The following is a 17,527-nucleotide window of genomic DNA, read 5'->3' on the forward strand; positions in this document are numbered from 1 at the left end:
TATAGCTGATCCACTTTGTTATATAGCAGAAACTAACACACCATTGTAAAGCAATTATACTCCAATAAAGATGTTAAAAAAAAAAAAAAGACAAAGGACACACTTTGGCCTCCCTCCCTCAGAGGGTTGCTGTGAACGTTAAGATATAGCTGTTATATTACAAAGAGGGCAGGTGTGGGGAGGGTACCCCCTTCTTCAGCTCATATACATGTTTATTTACAAACAGATACATATTTAAATTATGCATTTGGCTCTTGAATTTTGATGATGCCAGGTCACTTATTTATTTATTTATTATTTCTTTTTGGCTGCATTGGGTCTTCGTTGCTGCGCATGGGCTTTCTCTACTTGCGGCAAGTGGGGGCAACTCTTTGTTGCGGTGCATGGGCTTCTCATTGCGGTGGCTTCTCTTGTTGTGGAGCACGGGCTCTAGGCGCGCGGGCTTCAGTAGCTGTGGCACTCGGGGTCAGTAGTTGTGGCTCGCAGGCTCTAGAGCGCAGGCTCAGTAGTTGTGGCGCACGGGCTTAGTTGCTCCGTGGCATGTGGGATCTTCCCAGGCCAGGGCTCGAACCCATGTCCCCTGCATTGGCAGGCGGATTCTTAACCACTGCGCCACCAGGGAGATTTCCAGATCACTTTTTATAATTATAATCTCTAAATTGTAAAAGTAATACGACCACATTATACAACTTTCCAGGAAGAGGGACAAATGAACTCATCACCACAGAATAGATTTCCAAAATTGAAATTACTTAGCATCACCATTTTTATGACTCTTGGAACAAACTGCTTTTCACAAGGAGGGATCCACTTTCTCTAGCTCCCAGCAACACACAACTTTGCCAGTGCCACCAACCTCTGCCATCATTCTTTCAAAAGTTTTTAAATTTAATATGTGGCAATTACTGCCTCACTGAGGATTTAGCTTATGGTTTTTTCTGATTACTAGTGAGATTAATCATGTTTGTTTACTATCTGAATTTTGTGTTTTGTGAAGAGCTTTATGTCCTTTGCCCCCTGCTCTGTAGGTTGATAATGAAAAGAAAATTTAAGGAGTTTGATATTGTCATTATTCCCATTTTACAGAGGTGGAAAGGAAGGTTAGGTGGCTTGTTCAAGATCACGCAGTTGATGAGGGGCAGAGGCAGGGTTCGACCCAGGTCTGTCTGACCCCAAAGCTCTTCTTCCCAGAAGCTGGGACTTGGGATTTGAGTTGACCTTTCCATCAATTGTTGACCCTGCTCGAATCCTAAGTAGTTCATCATCATCATCATCATAAGAGTCACTATTTTTTTTTGAAGCTCTTTGCTCCTGTGCTAGGAGTGCTACTAACATCATTAATCTTTTTTTGTTTATTTTGGAATAGGTAGTACTTCACATGGTTCAAAATTCAAAACGCTCACAAGAGTGATGTCTCCCTCCCCTCTCTCTCTCCCAGAGTATCCCTCCCCAGGGACCACCACCAGCACCAGTTTCTATGTCTCTGTCCTCCACATGTTCTCCCTCTATACAGGCAAATGCGTGTGTATATGTTTTTTCCTTCTTTTTCATAAGTGGTGTCATCCTATACAGACTGTTCTGCACTTTGTTGTTTCATTTAAGAGTATTTCTGTAGGTTGTTCCATGTCAATACATAAAGAACTCATTCATTCTCTTTTACCACTCATGAGTATTTTACTGTACGGTTGTGCTTTATTTTTTTATATATTTATTGGAGTATAATTGCTTTACAATGTTGTGTTAGTTTCTGCTGTACAGCAAAATAAATCAGCTATATGTATACATATATCCCCATATCCCCTCCCTCTTGTGTCTCCCTCCCACCCTCCCTATCCCACCCCTCTAGGTCATCACAAAGCATCGAGCTGATCTCCCTGTGCTGTGCTATGCAGCAGCTTCACACTAGCCATCCATTTTACATTTGGTAGTGTATATATGTCAATGCTACGCTCTCACTTTGTCCCCGCTTCCCCTTCCCCCTCGGTGTCCTCAAGACCATTCTCTACATCTGCGTCTTTATTCCTGCCCTGCCACTAGGTTCATCAGTACTGTTTTTTTAGATTCCATATGTATGGTTGTACTTTAACCAGTTCCCTAATTGATGGATATTTAGGTTATCTCAACGTTTGCTATTTCAAACAGTGCTTTGATGAATAACTGTGCACCTAGTACCATTCTACCATAACTCTTCACTGTAGCTCTACCAGGAAGATATTATTATTCCAAGTTTGCAGATGAAGAAGTTGAAGCTAAGATGCCTTAAGAAAGGCCACGTAGCTAGTAAGTGGCAGAGCCAGAATTCTGCCCCAAGACTCCCATATTTAATATCTCCTGTATACCTGTTGCCTACATGTTAAGCCACCACAGACATTTGCCAAGTTTTTGCCAAGATCATGACACAGTGGCCCAGGCTCTGGAGGGATACAAAGGTGGAAAAGATTGGTTTTCTGGGGCTTCCCTGGTGGCACAGTGGTTAGAATCTGCCTGCCAATGCAGGGGACATGGGTTCGAGCCCTGGTCCATGAAGATCCCACATGCCATGGAGCAGTTAGCCCGTGCGCCACAACTACTGAGCCTGTGCTCTAGAGCCCGCGAGCCACAACTACTGAGCCCGAGTGCTACAACTACTGAAGCCCGCGCGCCTAGAGCCTGTGCTCTGCAACAGGAGAAGCCACCGCAATGAGAAGCCCATGCACCGCAACAAAGAGTAGTCCCCACTTGCCGCAACTAGAGGAAAGCCCATGCGCAGCAACGAAGACCCAACGCAGCCAAAAATAAAATAAATTTATATATTAAAAAAAAAAGAAAAGATTGGTTCTCTCTCCTTATATATCTTCTCCACTAGATTCTGAGTGTAGACAAAGTTGTCAATGCCGACTACCAAGTGATTAGTACAAACTCTGTGAATTACAAGAATTCAGGATGGGGAACTCTCGAAAGGCTGAAGGCTCCAAGGAGGGCTTCCTGGAGGACGTGAGGTGGGAGATGAGCATTGAAGTATTGGGCCCTTAGACAAAAGTAGGGGGCAAGATTTGTTGTGTGCTGGAGCTGGCTCTTCCTGGCCTGAGAGAGCTGATTGTTAAGTTCTCAGGAATTTTGCAAGTCAGTACACATGATAATTATTAAAAATTAAATTATATAAACCTACAATTAACTATTGAAAACAAGGGTAATAACTACTGAAAAACTTATCATTTCCTGGATTTATTGCATTTTACTATTATCTATGCTCTTGAAGTTACTTTTGCCCATCGTATCCATATGGTGGAAATCTCTACCATTGTGCACATCTCTTCTCAGTTCCACGTGCAGTGACTTCCCATTGGTAGCTGAAAATCGACCATGGTGGGAGTATGTACACACACAATGGAAATAGGCAGACGCTCTAAGTCAGGTCTTGATTTATGGCTTTGCTTATTGTCTTAAGAAAGCTATAGAGAAAATGTTTATAATGCAGATTAAATTTCAAAGTGGGCTGGGTCTGTAGCCATTACATTGTAAAGAGCAGAAAATTAAGGAAATGTTTTCCAGTATTTAAAAATGACTCATCATAGATTCATCATAGAAGTTATATAATTGATGAACAGGTGAAGTTCTGATAGACATAGTGTTAAAGCTAAAAGAGGTTTTAATTTAATGAATATACTTTATAAGAGGGTGAGAAATAGTTTACCAGTAGAGTACAAGTCAGACTTAATAATATTAAATTTATAGATTGGGATGCAAATTCATTTGTCAAATTATGGTTGAATTGTGACTATAGACTAGCCACTGATATGAGTTCAGCCAAAGTCAATAAAAGCATTCTGTGAGAATCGACTGGCTATACGGAATTTCCAATAAGAGTGTGGTATATTTTATTATTATTTATAAATTGTGTGTAACACACCCTTCATAACAGTAAAATGTATAGACACGCATACATTTTACCCAAGAGCCGGTTGTTTCAGCATCACCAGGGATGTGTTTGTGTTGTGATTTTTGGGTTCAGTCCCAGAGAACAGTCAAGTGTAGCTAATGCAAGCAGGAAGGGATTTACTGCAGGATGTTAAATGGCTAACAGACTTACTGGTGAGGGGAGACCTGAAGAAACAGGCTCGACTGAAAATGACTCCCAAACGACTCCAAATCAGAGTTCAGAACTGGACTGTCACTGGTGCTGCTGCTTCTGCCAAGTTCAGGAAGCCACCGTCTCCACTAGCAAAATGGATGTCCCACAGTTCCAAAACCAAGGCTTGCCCAGGTGTACTGGATTGGTGGAACCCAAATCACATCCAGAGCCTTAGTTTCAAGGTACCTTGCGAAATGTCGTGTTTGGTTTCCAGCCTCTACACACTAACACTAAAAGGGGATTGGATGCACAGGATCTGACCCAGAGGAGGGCGAGGATGAGGATGAGACCCTTGCCAGTGGAGGGGGGAAGAGTTTGATAAGTTTGGAGAATCCTGATGGTCATGTGAGGAGAGGTGGGAGAAAGCCTAGAAGAGAAACTGGTGGTGGAGAGCCCTGAAGGCCAACCTGAATAATTGGCCATTCTTTCTCCCCCTGATATCTGCTTCCTCTTTCCTAAAATGTTGGGGTGATTGCCTCCAAAGCCAAGAATGCCATGTGTCTGCAAATTTAACTCTAAGCTCTTTTGATACTGTATAACCAGAAAAGATGGAGGAGATGAGCAGTAAGGGATATAAATTCAAGACTTTCTTTACTCAGTATGATGGTTACATCCTGACCAGCAGAATGTTCTTAATCTGGTTTAGCCTTCATTTCTTTATCTGTAAAATGGGACTGTGTGCTTACTTCATGAAGTCTGTGAGGATGAGATTAGCTCAGCACATGCTCACTCACCTCAGTCACCCTCTAACCCAGTGGTTCTCAAAGTGTTGTTGCTGGACCAGCAGCGACACCTGGGAACTCATTAGAAATGCAAATTCTCGGGCCCACCCAAGAGCTATTAAACCCAAAACTCTGGGAGAAGGGGCTCAGTAATCTGTGTTCTGACAACACTGACATCTGCTTCTGGGTGGTTCTGATGTGCACTAAAGGTGGAGGACCCCTGATCTAAGGGAGGAGTTTTCAAATTTTGGTAAGCATGGCAGAGTCCTGCCTCACCCCAGAAATTCTGCTTCATTAACTCTGGAAATCTGCATCTGAATAAGCGCCACAGGTGATTTCTAATGCTTGAACTTACTCTGAGAAAAATAATACAGATGTCACAAAGTGACAGCAGGTAGAGAGCCTCTTGCCTAGCAGATGAGTTGGTTTATCCCTTGTAGTGTTTTGCTAAAACCTGATTTAATTGTTAATGCGAAGATTCTATATAAAAGTTCTGATTTCTGGCTTCTTTTGAATATTCAGAAGATCAGGCTATGTTCTGGTGTGGCTCCTCTGGCTGGAGGTGAAATGCACCTGCCACCTCTAAAGGGACTGTTCTTTTTTTCTCATTTTAATTTCCCACCTGACCAGCTGCTTAAATGTTCATCTGCTAAAAACAGTTGTCCCGACTCCTGTAGTTTACTGATATTGCCACTAGAGGGAGAAATCAGCATCGGGTGGCTGTGCGTCGTTGGGGTCGTGGCAAAGTTGGAGAACATGATTTCTGCTAGCATTGCAAACATAATTAATGCCCATAATCAACTCATTTTGAACAGTTTATCACTTGGGACCACATGGTGAAATTGTTTTTCCACAGATACAGATGCGATTAAAGACACATGAGAGTCTTTCCAGAGAGAACTGCTCATGTGTGTTTCTCCAGTACCTGCAGTTCCTGGTGGATAAATGTTTGTTGAATGAATGTTGAAAAAAGCTCCCAGCACAATGCCTGGAATATAATAAGGGCTTATTAAATGTTTGATCTCTTCTTCTCCTTCCTGTTCAGCAGTAATCTATCTTGAACCTTAACCCTTTATAACGTGTCTTTTAGAATTCCTACTTAAAAAGATTAAGATTTTATAAAGTATGAAATGCATAAGAAAAATGACGTATCTTTCTTGCCTCTCAGATTAGAAAATATTAAAAGGGTTGTGAAAATCCAGTTGTCAATGTACTACAAAGATGTATTACAACAGGTTCTGTTATGCACTGTTGGACAGAGTGTAAACTTATCTAACATTTCCAGGGGCTTTCCTGGTGGCTCAGTGGTTAAGAATCCGCCTGCCAATGCAGGGGACACCGGTTCGAGCCCTGGTCCAGGAAGATCCCACATGCCACGGAGCAACTAAGCCCGTGCACCACAACTACTGAGCCCACGTGCCGCAACTACTGAAGCCCGCGTGCCTAGAGCCCACGCTCTGCAACAAGAGAAGCCACCGCAATGAGAAGCCCGCGCACCACAGCAAAGAGTATCCCCTGCTCACCGCAACTAGAGAAAGCCCACATGTAGCAATGAAGACCCAATGCACCAAAAAATAAATAAATAAAATAAGTAAATTTATTTAAAAAGAAAACAACTTATCTAACATTTCTGGAGGGCTGTTTGGAAATACGTATCAAAATTTAAAACATGCATAATACCTTTAGGAATGAATCCCAAGGAGACAGTCAAGCATAGGTATTGTATTAGGATAAACTGGATTAAGCCACAATTATTTTTAAAATCCTCAGATCTCAGTGGATTGACAAAGTATATTCCTTCCTCCCACTACCTGATCATAGCAGGTCAGCAGGAAGCCTTACTCCTCATGTCACATGGAGACATGGGCCCTTCTTGACCCATGATTCAATGATCAGTAGAACAGGAGAAGGTAATATTGAGAGTCAAGTGATGGCTTTTATTTATTTATTTATTTAGGCCTAGCTGAGCGACTTGCAGGATCTTAGTTCCCCAACCAGGGATCGAACCCGGGGCCCCCGCAGTGGAAGCATGAAGTCCTAACCACTGGACCACCAGGGAATTCCCTGGCTTTTAAAGTTTCTACCCAGGATTATCACAAGTCACTTTGCTAAGGAAATTGGCCAAAGTGGTAAGAAGGCCATGCCTAATTCAAAGGGTAGAAAAGTATAATCCTGCCATGTGCCTGGAAGGAGAACTCAAGTACTTGCCTCAATGACCACTATGGGCATTAAGATGTAAGTACAAGGTTATCAGTTAAAAGTTGCTGTCCACTGCAGGTCACAGTATTAATAGTCTAGAATTAAGCAATCTAGTGCTAGAACAGCTGTCCTAGGAAGTCATCAAGAACCCAGACCCCTTCTAGCTTCTCCCTTCATCGTCCACAGTTTATGGCTTTCATCCTAATGGCGACAGTATGGCTGTTCCACCTCCAGCCATCACATCTGAGTTTCAGGCAGAAGGTAGTGGGAAGGATAACCATAGCTTTCCTTGGAGATTTATCCATCAGTCTTCCACTTATATCTCATTAGCCAGAATTGAGTCACTGCCAGCCCCACTGTCGGAGAGTTTGGGAAGGTGGTGAGTTTTTTTAAACTGGAGATTTTGTTGTCCTGAACGAAATCAGAGTTATATATAATACTGGCAAATTAGAAACAACTAAATATTAATCTTCAAAAATGTTTTCCTGAGGTGTAACATATATGCAATAAGGACCTCAAATCTAAACTTTTACAGCTTGATGAATTTTTACATATGTATACCCCTGTGTAAGCATCACCCAAATCAAGATAGAGAACATTTTCAGTACCTCAGAGGCTCCCTTATGTCCTTTCCCAGACAAAATGCCCCCACACAGGTAACCACTCTTCTGACTTCTGTCACCACAGATTACTTTTGCCTATTCTTTAACTTTGTGTAAATGGAATCGTATCGTATGTGCTCCTTGTGTCTGACTTCTTTTGCTCAACTGAATATTTATTTATTTTTAATTTTATGTAAATTATGGCATACATAGAATAATATGCAATCATTAAAAACAATAGCTTAGAACCATATTGCTTGGCATAAAAAGATGTCCTTGATATATTATTGAGCTTTTAAAAAGGTTACAAGAGTCTGTTTTACATAAAAGGACTTATTTATGAAAAATTGTATCTATACATCTTATATGCTTAGAGAGAAGAATTTGAAATAATATTCACCAAAGTGTTACCCTTGTTATTTCTGGGTGTTAGGATTAACATAGTTTTAACTTTCTCTATGTTCTTCTTTGTTTGATTTGAATATTTTTTAAACTTTTAGTTTTGGAATGATTTTAAATTTACAGAAAATTTGCAAGAACAGTACAAAGAATTCCTGTATAACCCTAACCTGGCTTCAACAATTATTAACATTTTGCCACATTTGCTTCTATATATATGTATATTTTTTTCCTGCCTGAATCATTTGAGAGTTAAGTATCATTCATCATATTCATTTACCCCTATATACTTAAGTGATTATTTTCTAAGATCAGAAATTAACCACAGAATAATTTTTGAAATCTAGGAATTTAACATTGATATAATATATAATCTATAGTCCATAGTCAATTTCACCAATTGTCCCAATAACATCCTCAATGGTGATTTTTTTTTTTTTAGTTCTCAGGCCTCTTTAGCTATTTGAATTTTTTATGATGAGTAGATAACATTTTCATTTTTAAAAAGGGCCTGAAACCACTTGCATTAAGCAAGTAAAACAAAAGAGAGCTTATCTTCAAAGCCTAGCCTACCTGGAGCTGGGGTTGACCCTTCTGCTCGTGTCTCTTGACGTGTCCAGGGCAGCTGTGAAGTACTGCAGTTGATAGACCTTGCGACCTCGCCCTTCTACCACAAGTGGGTCTGGCAGCACCTGCAGCTGATAGACGACAGACCTCCAAACACCCACCTCAAGGGTAAGCCGACATCCACATCCGGCAGCCCGCAGCACGGTAGGGGGTGCCTGATCCTGTGGGTTCTCAGTGCCTGGTCCACAAAATCTTAGAAATCTAGAGCTGGAAAGGCCTGGCAGGATAGACATCCTTCTTCTACCAGCTGTGGAAACCTGGTCCACGCGGCCGTCCGAGGTGAGACTCCTGCCCACCCTTGCAGCCAATTTCAGCCTTTCACTTTTGCTTCAGGTTCTCACAGGGAGAGGGGTGGAAAAAAGAGAGCTTGGAGCTAGACAGAGCCAGGTTTGAATACCACTGTTTAGCAGGGTGATTTTGGTGAGTACTCAAGCCTCTGGGCCTGGTGCCCTGGGGTCTGTCGCTGGTGTCGTGGTTAAGAGCATAGGCCCAGGGCCAAGCTATGATTGAATTCAGGGTCCTTCTCTTACTAGCTGTGTGGATACTGGGCAAGTGATTCCACGTCCCTGCACACCGATGCCCTCAGAGTCTGTAAAATATGACTCATGGTCCCTGCCTCATAGGCTTGTTATAAAATTAAGCAAATGAATATATAATGCTCTTAGAACACTACCTAGATGCATTAGTATATAGTAGATGTTCACTCTCATCATCACACAGGTTACTAGGAGCGCTGAATCAGATCATGTGTGCACAGGGCCTGGGAGGTGCTCAGTAAATTTCAGCTCTCTTCTCATGTCAGTTCTTTTTTTCTCTCTTTTCCATTGCTAATCCACCAGAGAAAAAGCCTCATCCCACACATTCCCCCCCCCCATTTTTTTTTTAACTGTGGCAAAATACACATAATGTAAAATTTACTATCTTAACCATTTTTAAGCACACAGTTCAGTGGTATTAAATATATTCTTTTTCTTACCTGCCTTCTTTTGGACTATTTTGTATGATGCCATTTCATTTTCTCTGTTGGCTTATTAGCTCTAACTCTTTGTCTGTTTATTTTAGTGGTTGCTTTATAGTTTGTTGAACATACCTTTAACTTATCACAGGCTACCTTCACGTGATATTATGCCACTTCACATACAGGATCAGAACCTTACGACAATATACTTCCATTTCTCCCTTCTCAGATTTTGGGCTATTGTCAAATATTCTACCTTCACATATGTTAAAAACCTTACAATACACAGTTGTCACTTTTGCTTTAAACAATTATCTTTTAAATATATTTAAGTAATAAGAACAAAAGTATTTTATATTTACCTATGTGGTACCATTCCTGATGTTCTTCATGCCTTTGTATAGGTCCAGATTTCCATTGTACAATTTCCTTCTGCCCAAAGTATTTCCTTTAACATTTCTTTCAGCTTTTCTATGTCTAAAAATGATTTTGTCTTAATTTTTAAAAGAAATTTTTTGTTGGGTATAGAATTCAAGGTTAACAGGGTTTTTTGTTTGTTTGTTTGTTTTTGCTCAGTATTTTAAAGATTTGCATTAAAGTCTGTCTTCTGGCTTGCATTGTTTTCAATAAGAAGTCTGCCAACCTTCTTATCTTTGTATAACCTCTTTGCATAACTTTGTATATCCTTTGTATGTAATAATGCCTTTTTGCTATGGCTGTTCTCTTTTCTTCCAGTTTTATTGAAATATAATTGACATACAGCACTGTGTAAGTTTAAGGTATACAGCATAATGATTTGACTTAAATACATCATGAAATGATTACCACAATAAGTTTAGTGAACATCCATCATTTCACATAGATACAAAAGAAAAAAATTTTTTTTTTCTTGTGATAACTCTTAGGATTTACTCTCTTAATAGCTTTCGTATATAACATACAGCAGGGTTAATTATATTAATAATGTTGTACATTACATCTCTATTACTTAGTGTTTATCTTATAAGTAGATGTTTGTACCTTTTTTAAAATTTTTATTTATTTATTTTTGGCTGCGTTGGGTCTTTATTGCTGCCTGTGGGCTTCCTCTAGTTGCGGCAAGCGGGGGCTACTTTTCGGTGCGGTGTGTGGGCTTCTCATTGCGGTGGCTTCTCTTGTTGCAGAGAATGGGCTCTAGGCATGCAGGCTTCAGTAGTTGTGGCATGTGGGCTCAGTAGTTATGGCTCACAGGATCTAGAGCACAGGGTCAGTAGCTGTGGCGCACGGGCTTAGTTGCTCTGCGGCATGTGGGATCTTCCCGGACCAGAGCTTGAACCCGTGTCCCCTGCATTGGCAGGTGGATTCTTAACCACTGTGCCACCAGGGAAGCCCCAGATGTTTGTACCTTTTGACCACCTTCATCCAATTCCCCCTCTGCCCTACCCGCTGCCTCTGGTAACCACAAATCTGATCTCTTTTTCTATGAGCTTGTTTATTTTTGAAGGGTAATTGACCCACGGCACTATGTTAGTTCCTGGTGCACAACATAGTGATTCGATATTTCTGTACATGGTAGAGTGATCACCACTGCCTTGCCCTGGTTGGTTTAAAATTTTTCTCTTTATCAGTGGTTTTAAGGAATTTGGTCACACTGTGTCTTCACAAAATTTTTGTCATGTTTCTGTGCTTGGGGTTCATTTAGTTTTTTGGATCTTTGGGTTTATATTTTTCATCAGATTTGGAATGTTTTGACCATTAAAAAAATTTTTTTTCTATCTTTCCTTCTTTCGCCTCCACTTTGAGGACTCCAATCACATGTATATTGGACTGCTTGAAGTTGTTTCACTGATGCTCTATTAATTTTTCGTTGTTGTCTTTTTTCTCTCATTTTTGATCATTTTTATTGCTGTGTCTTCAAGTTCAGTAGTCTTTCTTCTGCATTGTCTAATCTGCTATTAATCCCATCCATGTATTTTTCATTTCAGACCTTGCAGTTTTCATATCTAAAAGTTTGATTTGGGTCTTTTTTTTTTTTCTTAAATAATTTCCATGTCTCTGCTTAATATACACACAATTTCCTCTTTGGAATACAATTATAATAACTATTTTAATGTCGTTGCATACTAATTCTGTTATCTGTGTCATTTCTGGGTCAGTTTCAGTTTATTGTTTTTTTCTCTTTATATGGTTCATATTTTCCTACTTCTTTGCATGGTTGGTAAGTTTTCACAGAATGCTAGAAACTGTGAATTTTGGGTGCTATGTATTTAAAAATTCCTGTAAATATTTTTGAGATTTGTTCTGGGATGCAGGTAAGTTACTTGGAAATATTTTGATCTTTTAAAGACTAGCAGTTAGGCTTTGGTAGGTAAGATCAGAGCAGTGTTTAATCTAGAGCTAGTTTTGCCCCATTCATGAGACAAAGCCATTCTGAATATTCCACAGGTGCCCATGACTTGTGAGGCTTTCTATTCTAGCTGTTGAGAACAGGAACTATTTCTGGTCCTGTGTGAACTCTGATTATTTATCCCTCTAAACATTTTGGGTGGTTCTTTCCCCAGCCTTGGGTAGCATTTTTTATCTATTACTGCATAACAAATTATCCCAAAACTTAGTGACTTGAAACAATATTTATTATCTCGCAGTTTCTGTGGGTCAGAAATCTGAGCATGGCTTAGCCAGCTGCCTCTGGCTCAAGTTCTGTCGTGAGGTTGCAGCTGTCTGCCAGGGTTGTGGTCTCATCTGAAGGCTCACTTGAGAGGGACCCACTTCCAAGTTCACTTACGTGGCTATTTGCAAACCTTGGTCCCTCACCTTGTGGGGGTCTCTACAGGGCTGTTTTATGACACTGCAGCTTGCTTCCCCAGGAGTGAGAGAGAGCAACACAGAGTATACCCAAGGCAGAAGCCTTTTAAACCTAGCCTCAAAAGTGATATCCCATCACTTCTGCTATATTCTATTTATTAGAATCAAATCCAGCCCACACTTAACGGGAGGATAGTACACAAATGTGTGGCCATCAGGAGGTGGGAATCACTGAGGGCCATCTTAGTGGCTGCCTAACCACTGGTGGTTTCCTAACATCATTCATGTATTGCTCAGTACTCAGCTGAGACCAAAGGGGACACTCGGAAGATCTTCAGAGTTCTCTCTTTGTGCAACTCTCTCCTCTCTGGGACTCTGCTCTGTGAACTCCAGCTGCCTTGTCTTCCCTGGACTGACTTCTGTCTCATTAATTCAGAGAGATTGCTGGGCTCCTCCTGGGTTTCCCTTTCCTGCACCATTGCCCAGAAGGTCTCCAGGTGGTCGGCTGGGGCAATAGTAGGGCTCAGCCCATTTGTTTTCTATCTTGCAGGGATAATGGTTCTTCATGGCCGTGATGCCCAGTGTCATGAAAGCCACGTTTTTCATGTATTTAGCCCAGTATTTTATTAGTTTCAGGTGGGAGAGTAGTCCCTGTTACTCTGGCTGGAAGCAGAAGTCTAGATCTATGGTTCTTAATAGCTGAGTTTTATTCTCTTGTATGGATATACCACAATTACACCAATTACCTTTTACAGATATTTTGGGTTATTTCCAATTTTTCGCTATTACCTTACTGTGATGAATTTCCTGGTGTGTTTATCTTTGCATACTTGTGCACAAAAACATATTGGATAAATTCTTAGAATTACTGGATCAAGTATTTGGTCCAGTGTGTACTGGCTATGCACATTTAAAATATTGATAAGTATTGCTAAAATGCCTTCTGAATAGGTTGTACTTAGGGCTTTTTTATATATGCTTTGTTTTTCTAGACCTACTCCTTGTGTGGTTCGAGTTTATTTCTATTAACATTAATTTTAATACTAACACTGGAGAGGTTTTTTTTTTTTTTTTTTTGGTCGTGCTGCACAGCTTGTGGGATCTCCATTCCCTGACCAGGGGTTGTACCCAGGCCACGGCAGTGAGAGCCCAGGATCCTAACCACTAGACCACCAGGGAACTCCCAGAAGATGTTTTTTAAATCAATATCATTAAGGTTTCATTTTCATACAATAAAAGACACACATTTAAAGTGTGTAGTTCAATGAATTTTAACAAATTTACATCTGTTGTAACCACCACAATCGAGTTATAGAACATTTCCGTCACCTCCAGAAGTTCCCTTGTGCCCCTTCCCAGTCAATCCCTATCCTTCACCCCTGGCCCTGGGCAACCACCGATCTGCTTTCCATCACTATAGGTTACATTTGTCTTTCCTAGGGTTTCATGTAAATGGAGTCCTATAGTATGTACTCTTTTGTATCTGGTTCCTTTCACTCAGAATAGTGTTTCTGAGTGGTATTCTCTTGGAGATCTTTTTATTTTTTAAAAAATATTATTTTATTTATTTTTGGGGGGGGTTGCGTTGGGTCTTCATTGCTGTGCGCAGGCTTTCTCTAGTTGCAGTGAGCGGGGGCTACTCATTGCGGTGGCTTCTCTTGTTGCGGAGCACAGGCTCTAGGTGCATGGGCTTCAGTAGTTGTGGCACATGGGCTTCAGTAGTTGTGGCTCACGGGCTCTAGAGCACAGGCTCAGTAGTTGTGGCTCACGGGCTTAGTTGCTCCGCGGCATGTGGGATCTTCCCGGACCAGGGTTTGAACCCGTGTCCCCTGCATTGGCAGGCGGATTCTTAACCACTGCGCCACCAGGGAAGCCCCATGTTGGAGATCTTTTTATTAATGCTCACAGAGGACCTATTATGTTCCAGGCACTGTGTTAGGCATAGCACATACTTTATCTGTAATGCTTACAATAGTCCTAGGAGGATTCCAAGAGATTGAGACTTGTCCAAGGTTCTATGGCTGGTCACCCATTTATTTTTTATTGCTCCTCCTGCCCCCAGTCCCGGTTTGAAAGCCCAGATAAATGTGATCTGTTAATGGAAAGACATGAGCTTTGAATCAGAAACACCTGAGTTCAAATACAAGCTTCAGCCCTTTCCTGGGTGTTAAACTCTGCTTCTCATTTTCTTTCTTAAATAAGGCTAATGGCATTTGTCTAGATGTAATGGATGTAAAGGCTCTCGCTCAGGACCTGGCACAGAGGGACAATAGTGGAAGCCACAGTGTTTTTCTTTCCTGTTTTTCTTAATTCCCCCGTACATCAGACTAGCCACACAGGAGATTGTGATATACCTCCAGACACCTCCAGCACAGCCCTCATGTATGCAAAGACCCATTAATGGGTTTTCCTGTGCTTTCTCTAACAGATCTGTCTCCTGTGGAGAGATTTAAGGAATTCCAGATCAAGTCATATCCTGTACAGGATTTTAGTTCTCTGAAACTTCTGCATCTCCGGAAAGCCCAGGAGCAACAGGGATCCAGCTTCAGTAGGAAGATTAAAACCTCAGCAAATACTCTCCCAAAGACCTTGGGCCCAAAGATCAAGTAAGCTTTGCCCTTGACAGATAGAAGGGTCCAGATTCTGGTTGAAAAGGGGGATATAACTTACAGGGCAGAATGTCAGGGATGCTGGGGAGGGGGCGGAGGTAGCAATCACAGCTTGACCCCAAAGGTTGGGATGTGTGCAGAAGGCAGCCTCCAGAGGTCCTAGGTTTGATATGGGGACTGCCTTCCCTGCCTCCAGCTCACAGGGCCCCTTTAGGTGGTGGCTGCTTCCTTTCTCAGGGAACCCATCTGAAGAAGAAGGGGCAGGACACAGTTTTTGGTGATGACATTCTGTTTGTATATCACTGGGCCTTTTTGACCCTGAGCTTCTTTTTTTTTTTTAAACATCTTTATTGGAGTATAATTGCTTTACAGTGGTGTGTTGGTTTCTGCTGTATAACAAAGTGAATCAGCTATACATACACATACATACCCATATCTCCTTGACTCTGAGCTTCTTAAGAAAAGTCTGCTCATTTAAGGGAGGCAGTAGATAAGTGCTTTGGAGTCAGTCCAATCTGGGTTCAAATCCTGGCTTGGCCACTTACTTTAGCTCTGTGTCCCTGTGCAAGGGACTTGACCTCTCTAAGCCTCAGTTTCCTGGTCTGTAGCTAACAGCATCTAAGTCTCAGTTTGTTGTAAACCAGGAGTTAAATGAGATAATGATAATTATAGCTAACACTTATGGAAATGACTCTGTGCCTGGTACTGGATTATCTAATTTAATTCTCCCAACAACCCTACAAGGTAAGTACTGCTATTATCACTCACATCTTTCAGGTGAGAAAACCAAGGTACAGGGAGAGATTAAGTTACTTATTCAAGGTCACACAGATAGAAAGTGGCAGAGTCAGGATTCAAACCTGAGCAGCTTGTTAGTGCTCAGTCTTGCTATCTGGTATGATCGTCATGACAGAAACAAGGTGGATGCACAATGAAGGCTGTGCTTTTTGCCTTTCCTGGAGAGGAAGGGACATTCAGTGGGCACTGGCCTAGAGGCAGCTCAGTGCCCGCCCCTTCATTACATATGAAGTAAAAATATCATACTAATAATGGCATCAGTGTCACAGTCTCCTTGGTGGCCCAGGGAATCCTTTGCCTGTTAACATTTCCAGCCTGCTTACCTCCATAATGAGCACCCTGTGGTTGCTTTGTTGTTTTTACCTCTGATGGATACTCTTTCCAAAGGATCCAGTGTTTGAAATCCCAATCCTAGTTCTTCTGAAGGTAGAGATGGAACAGACTTAGTTTCTCTGCTGTAAATAGTGAGGAAAAAGAGGACAGGCTGTCCCCACATTAAAAAATAAAAGACATATGCTGGGCATGTCCTGGGAGGCAAGAATGGAAGCCTACCTTGTGTATATGTTGGGTGAGTTCAGCTATGCTCTCAGCTAATGAATAATCTTTTCCCTGCCTCTAATCCAGATAGCATACTTTGTCTCTTCCTTCTACCTAGCCTGAGACCAAAGAAAGCACAACAGGATTGCCTGTGTAAAACTCACTCCAACGTGAACAAAGTACCGAGTCTACAGATCACTCAGGGAGACCCGTTTTTGTGAACAAACAAATGAAGCCATCTCTCCTCTGCCTGCCTCTCAAGAAGAGCCCCAACCTCCGCTGTGTCCCCAGGGGGACAGAGCTTGCTCTTTCTCAAACTAGTCTTTCCATTTTTAGACAGCTCTGACTTAGAAATCCCCTCCTTGTGCTGAGCATTAAGTCAGCCAGCCTGGACTTCTCACCCATCAGGCCTGGCTCACGTGCATGTCTTCTCCCTGTTAAACCTCTCCAAATCCTGACAGTTTTCTCACCACCTGGGAGAAGGGAGGGGTGATCTCAATTGAATGGGGGCTGCTTATCCAGGGCTTCATGAGCTGGCTGTGTTACAAATGAGTTCTCTTTAACAAGGTGTCAAATTTCAGATCCAGGTGTCCTCATTTCATCGAGTGTCCCATGATTGATACGAAGTATGGTGCTCTCCCCAAGGAGGCTGCAGTGGGGGCCTACGTGAAGATTCACACTGTGGAGCAAGGAGAAGTCTTGGTAAGTGTGCAGAGAGAGCCTTGTTCACAATAGAGTGTGTAACACGAAGGGCTGGGGGTGCTAAGTAATGAGAGTAAATGTTTAAAATCATCCTGTTCTAAATTCGGTGATATTAAGGAATATTGTTTGATTTTTTAAAGATATGATAATGGTATTGTGGTTATGTTTTTTAAAGAGTCCTTACGGGACTTCCCTGGTGGTCCAGTGGTTAAGACTCCGCACTTCCATTGCAGGGGACATGGGTTCTATCCCTGGTTGGGGAACTGAGATCCCACATGCCACGCAGGGCAGCCATAAGTAAATAAATAAATAAATAAATAAGAGTCCTTATATTTCGGAGATACATATCCAGATATTTACAGATAAAATGATATGACATCTAGGACTTGCTTCAAAATAATCCAGGAACAAGGCAAGGATGTCCCTTCTCACTACTATTCAACATTGTTTTGGAAGTCCTAGCTAGTGCATTAAGAAAA

General features: G+C 41.6%; 1 protein-coding gene across 9 annotated transcripts in view; it reads left to right on the forward strand.

Annotated features, from left to right (window-relative positions):
• The window catches only part of CNBD2 (cyclic nucleotide binding domain containing 2), a 73,283-nt gene that overhangs the window by 30,877 nt on the left and 24,879 nt on the right, over positions 1-17,527 (forward strand). For 8 of the 9 annotated variants that reach the window (XM_073792941.1, XM_019950869.3, XM_073792942.1 and 5 more), the window contains 3 exons: positions 8,654-8,768; positions 14,831-15,008; positions 16,928-17,048. In XM_073792941.1, coding sequence (XP_073649042.1) covers positions 8,654-8,768; positions 14,831-15,008; positions 16,928-17,048 — 414 coding nt within the window. The other variant, XM_073792945.1, reaches the window with a different exon arrangement.

This window comes from Tursiops truncatus, chromosome 15, assembly GCF_011762595.2.
Source record: "Tursiops truncatus isolate mTurTru1 chromosome 15, mTurTru1.mat.Y, whole genome shotgun sequence".
Taxonomy (NCBI): Eukaryota; Metazoa; Chordata; class Mammalia; order Artiodactyla; family Delphinidae; genus Tursiops; species Tursiops truncatus.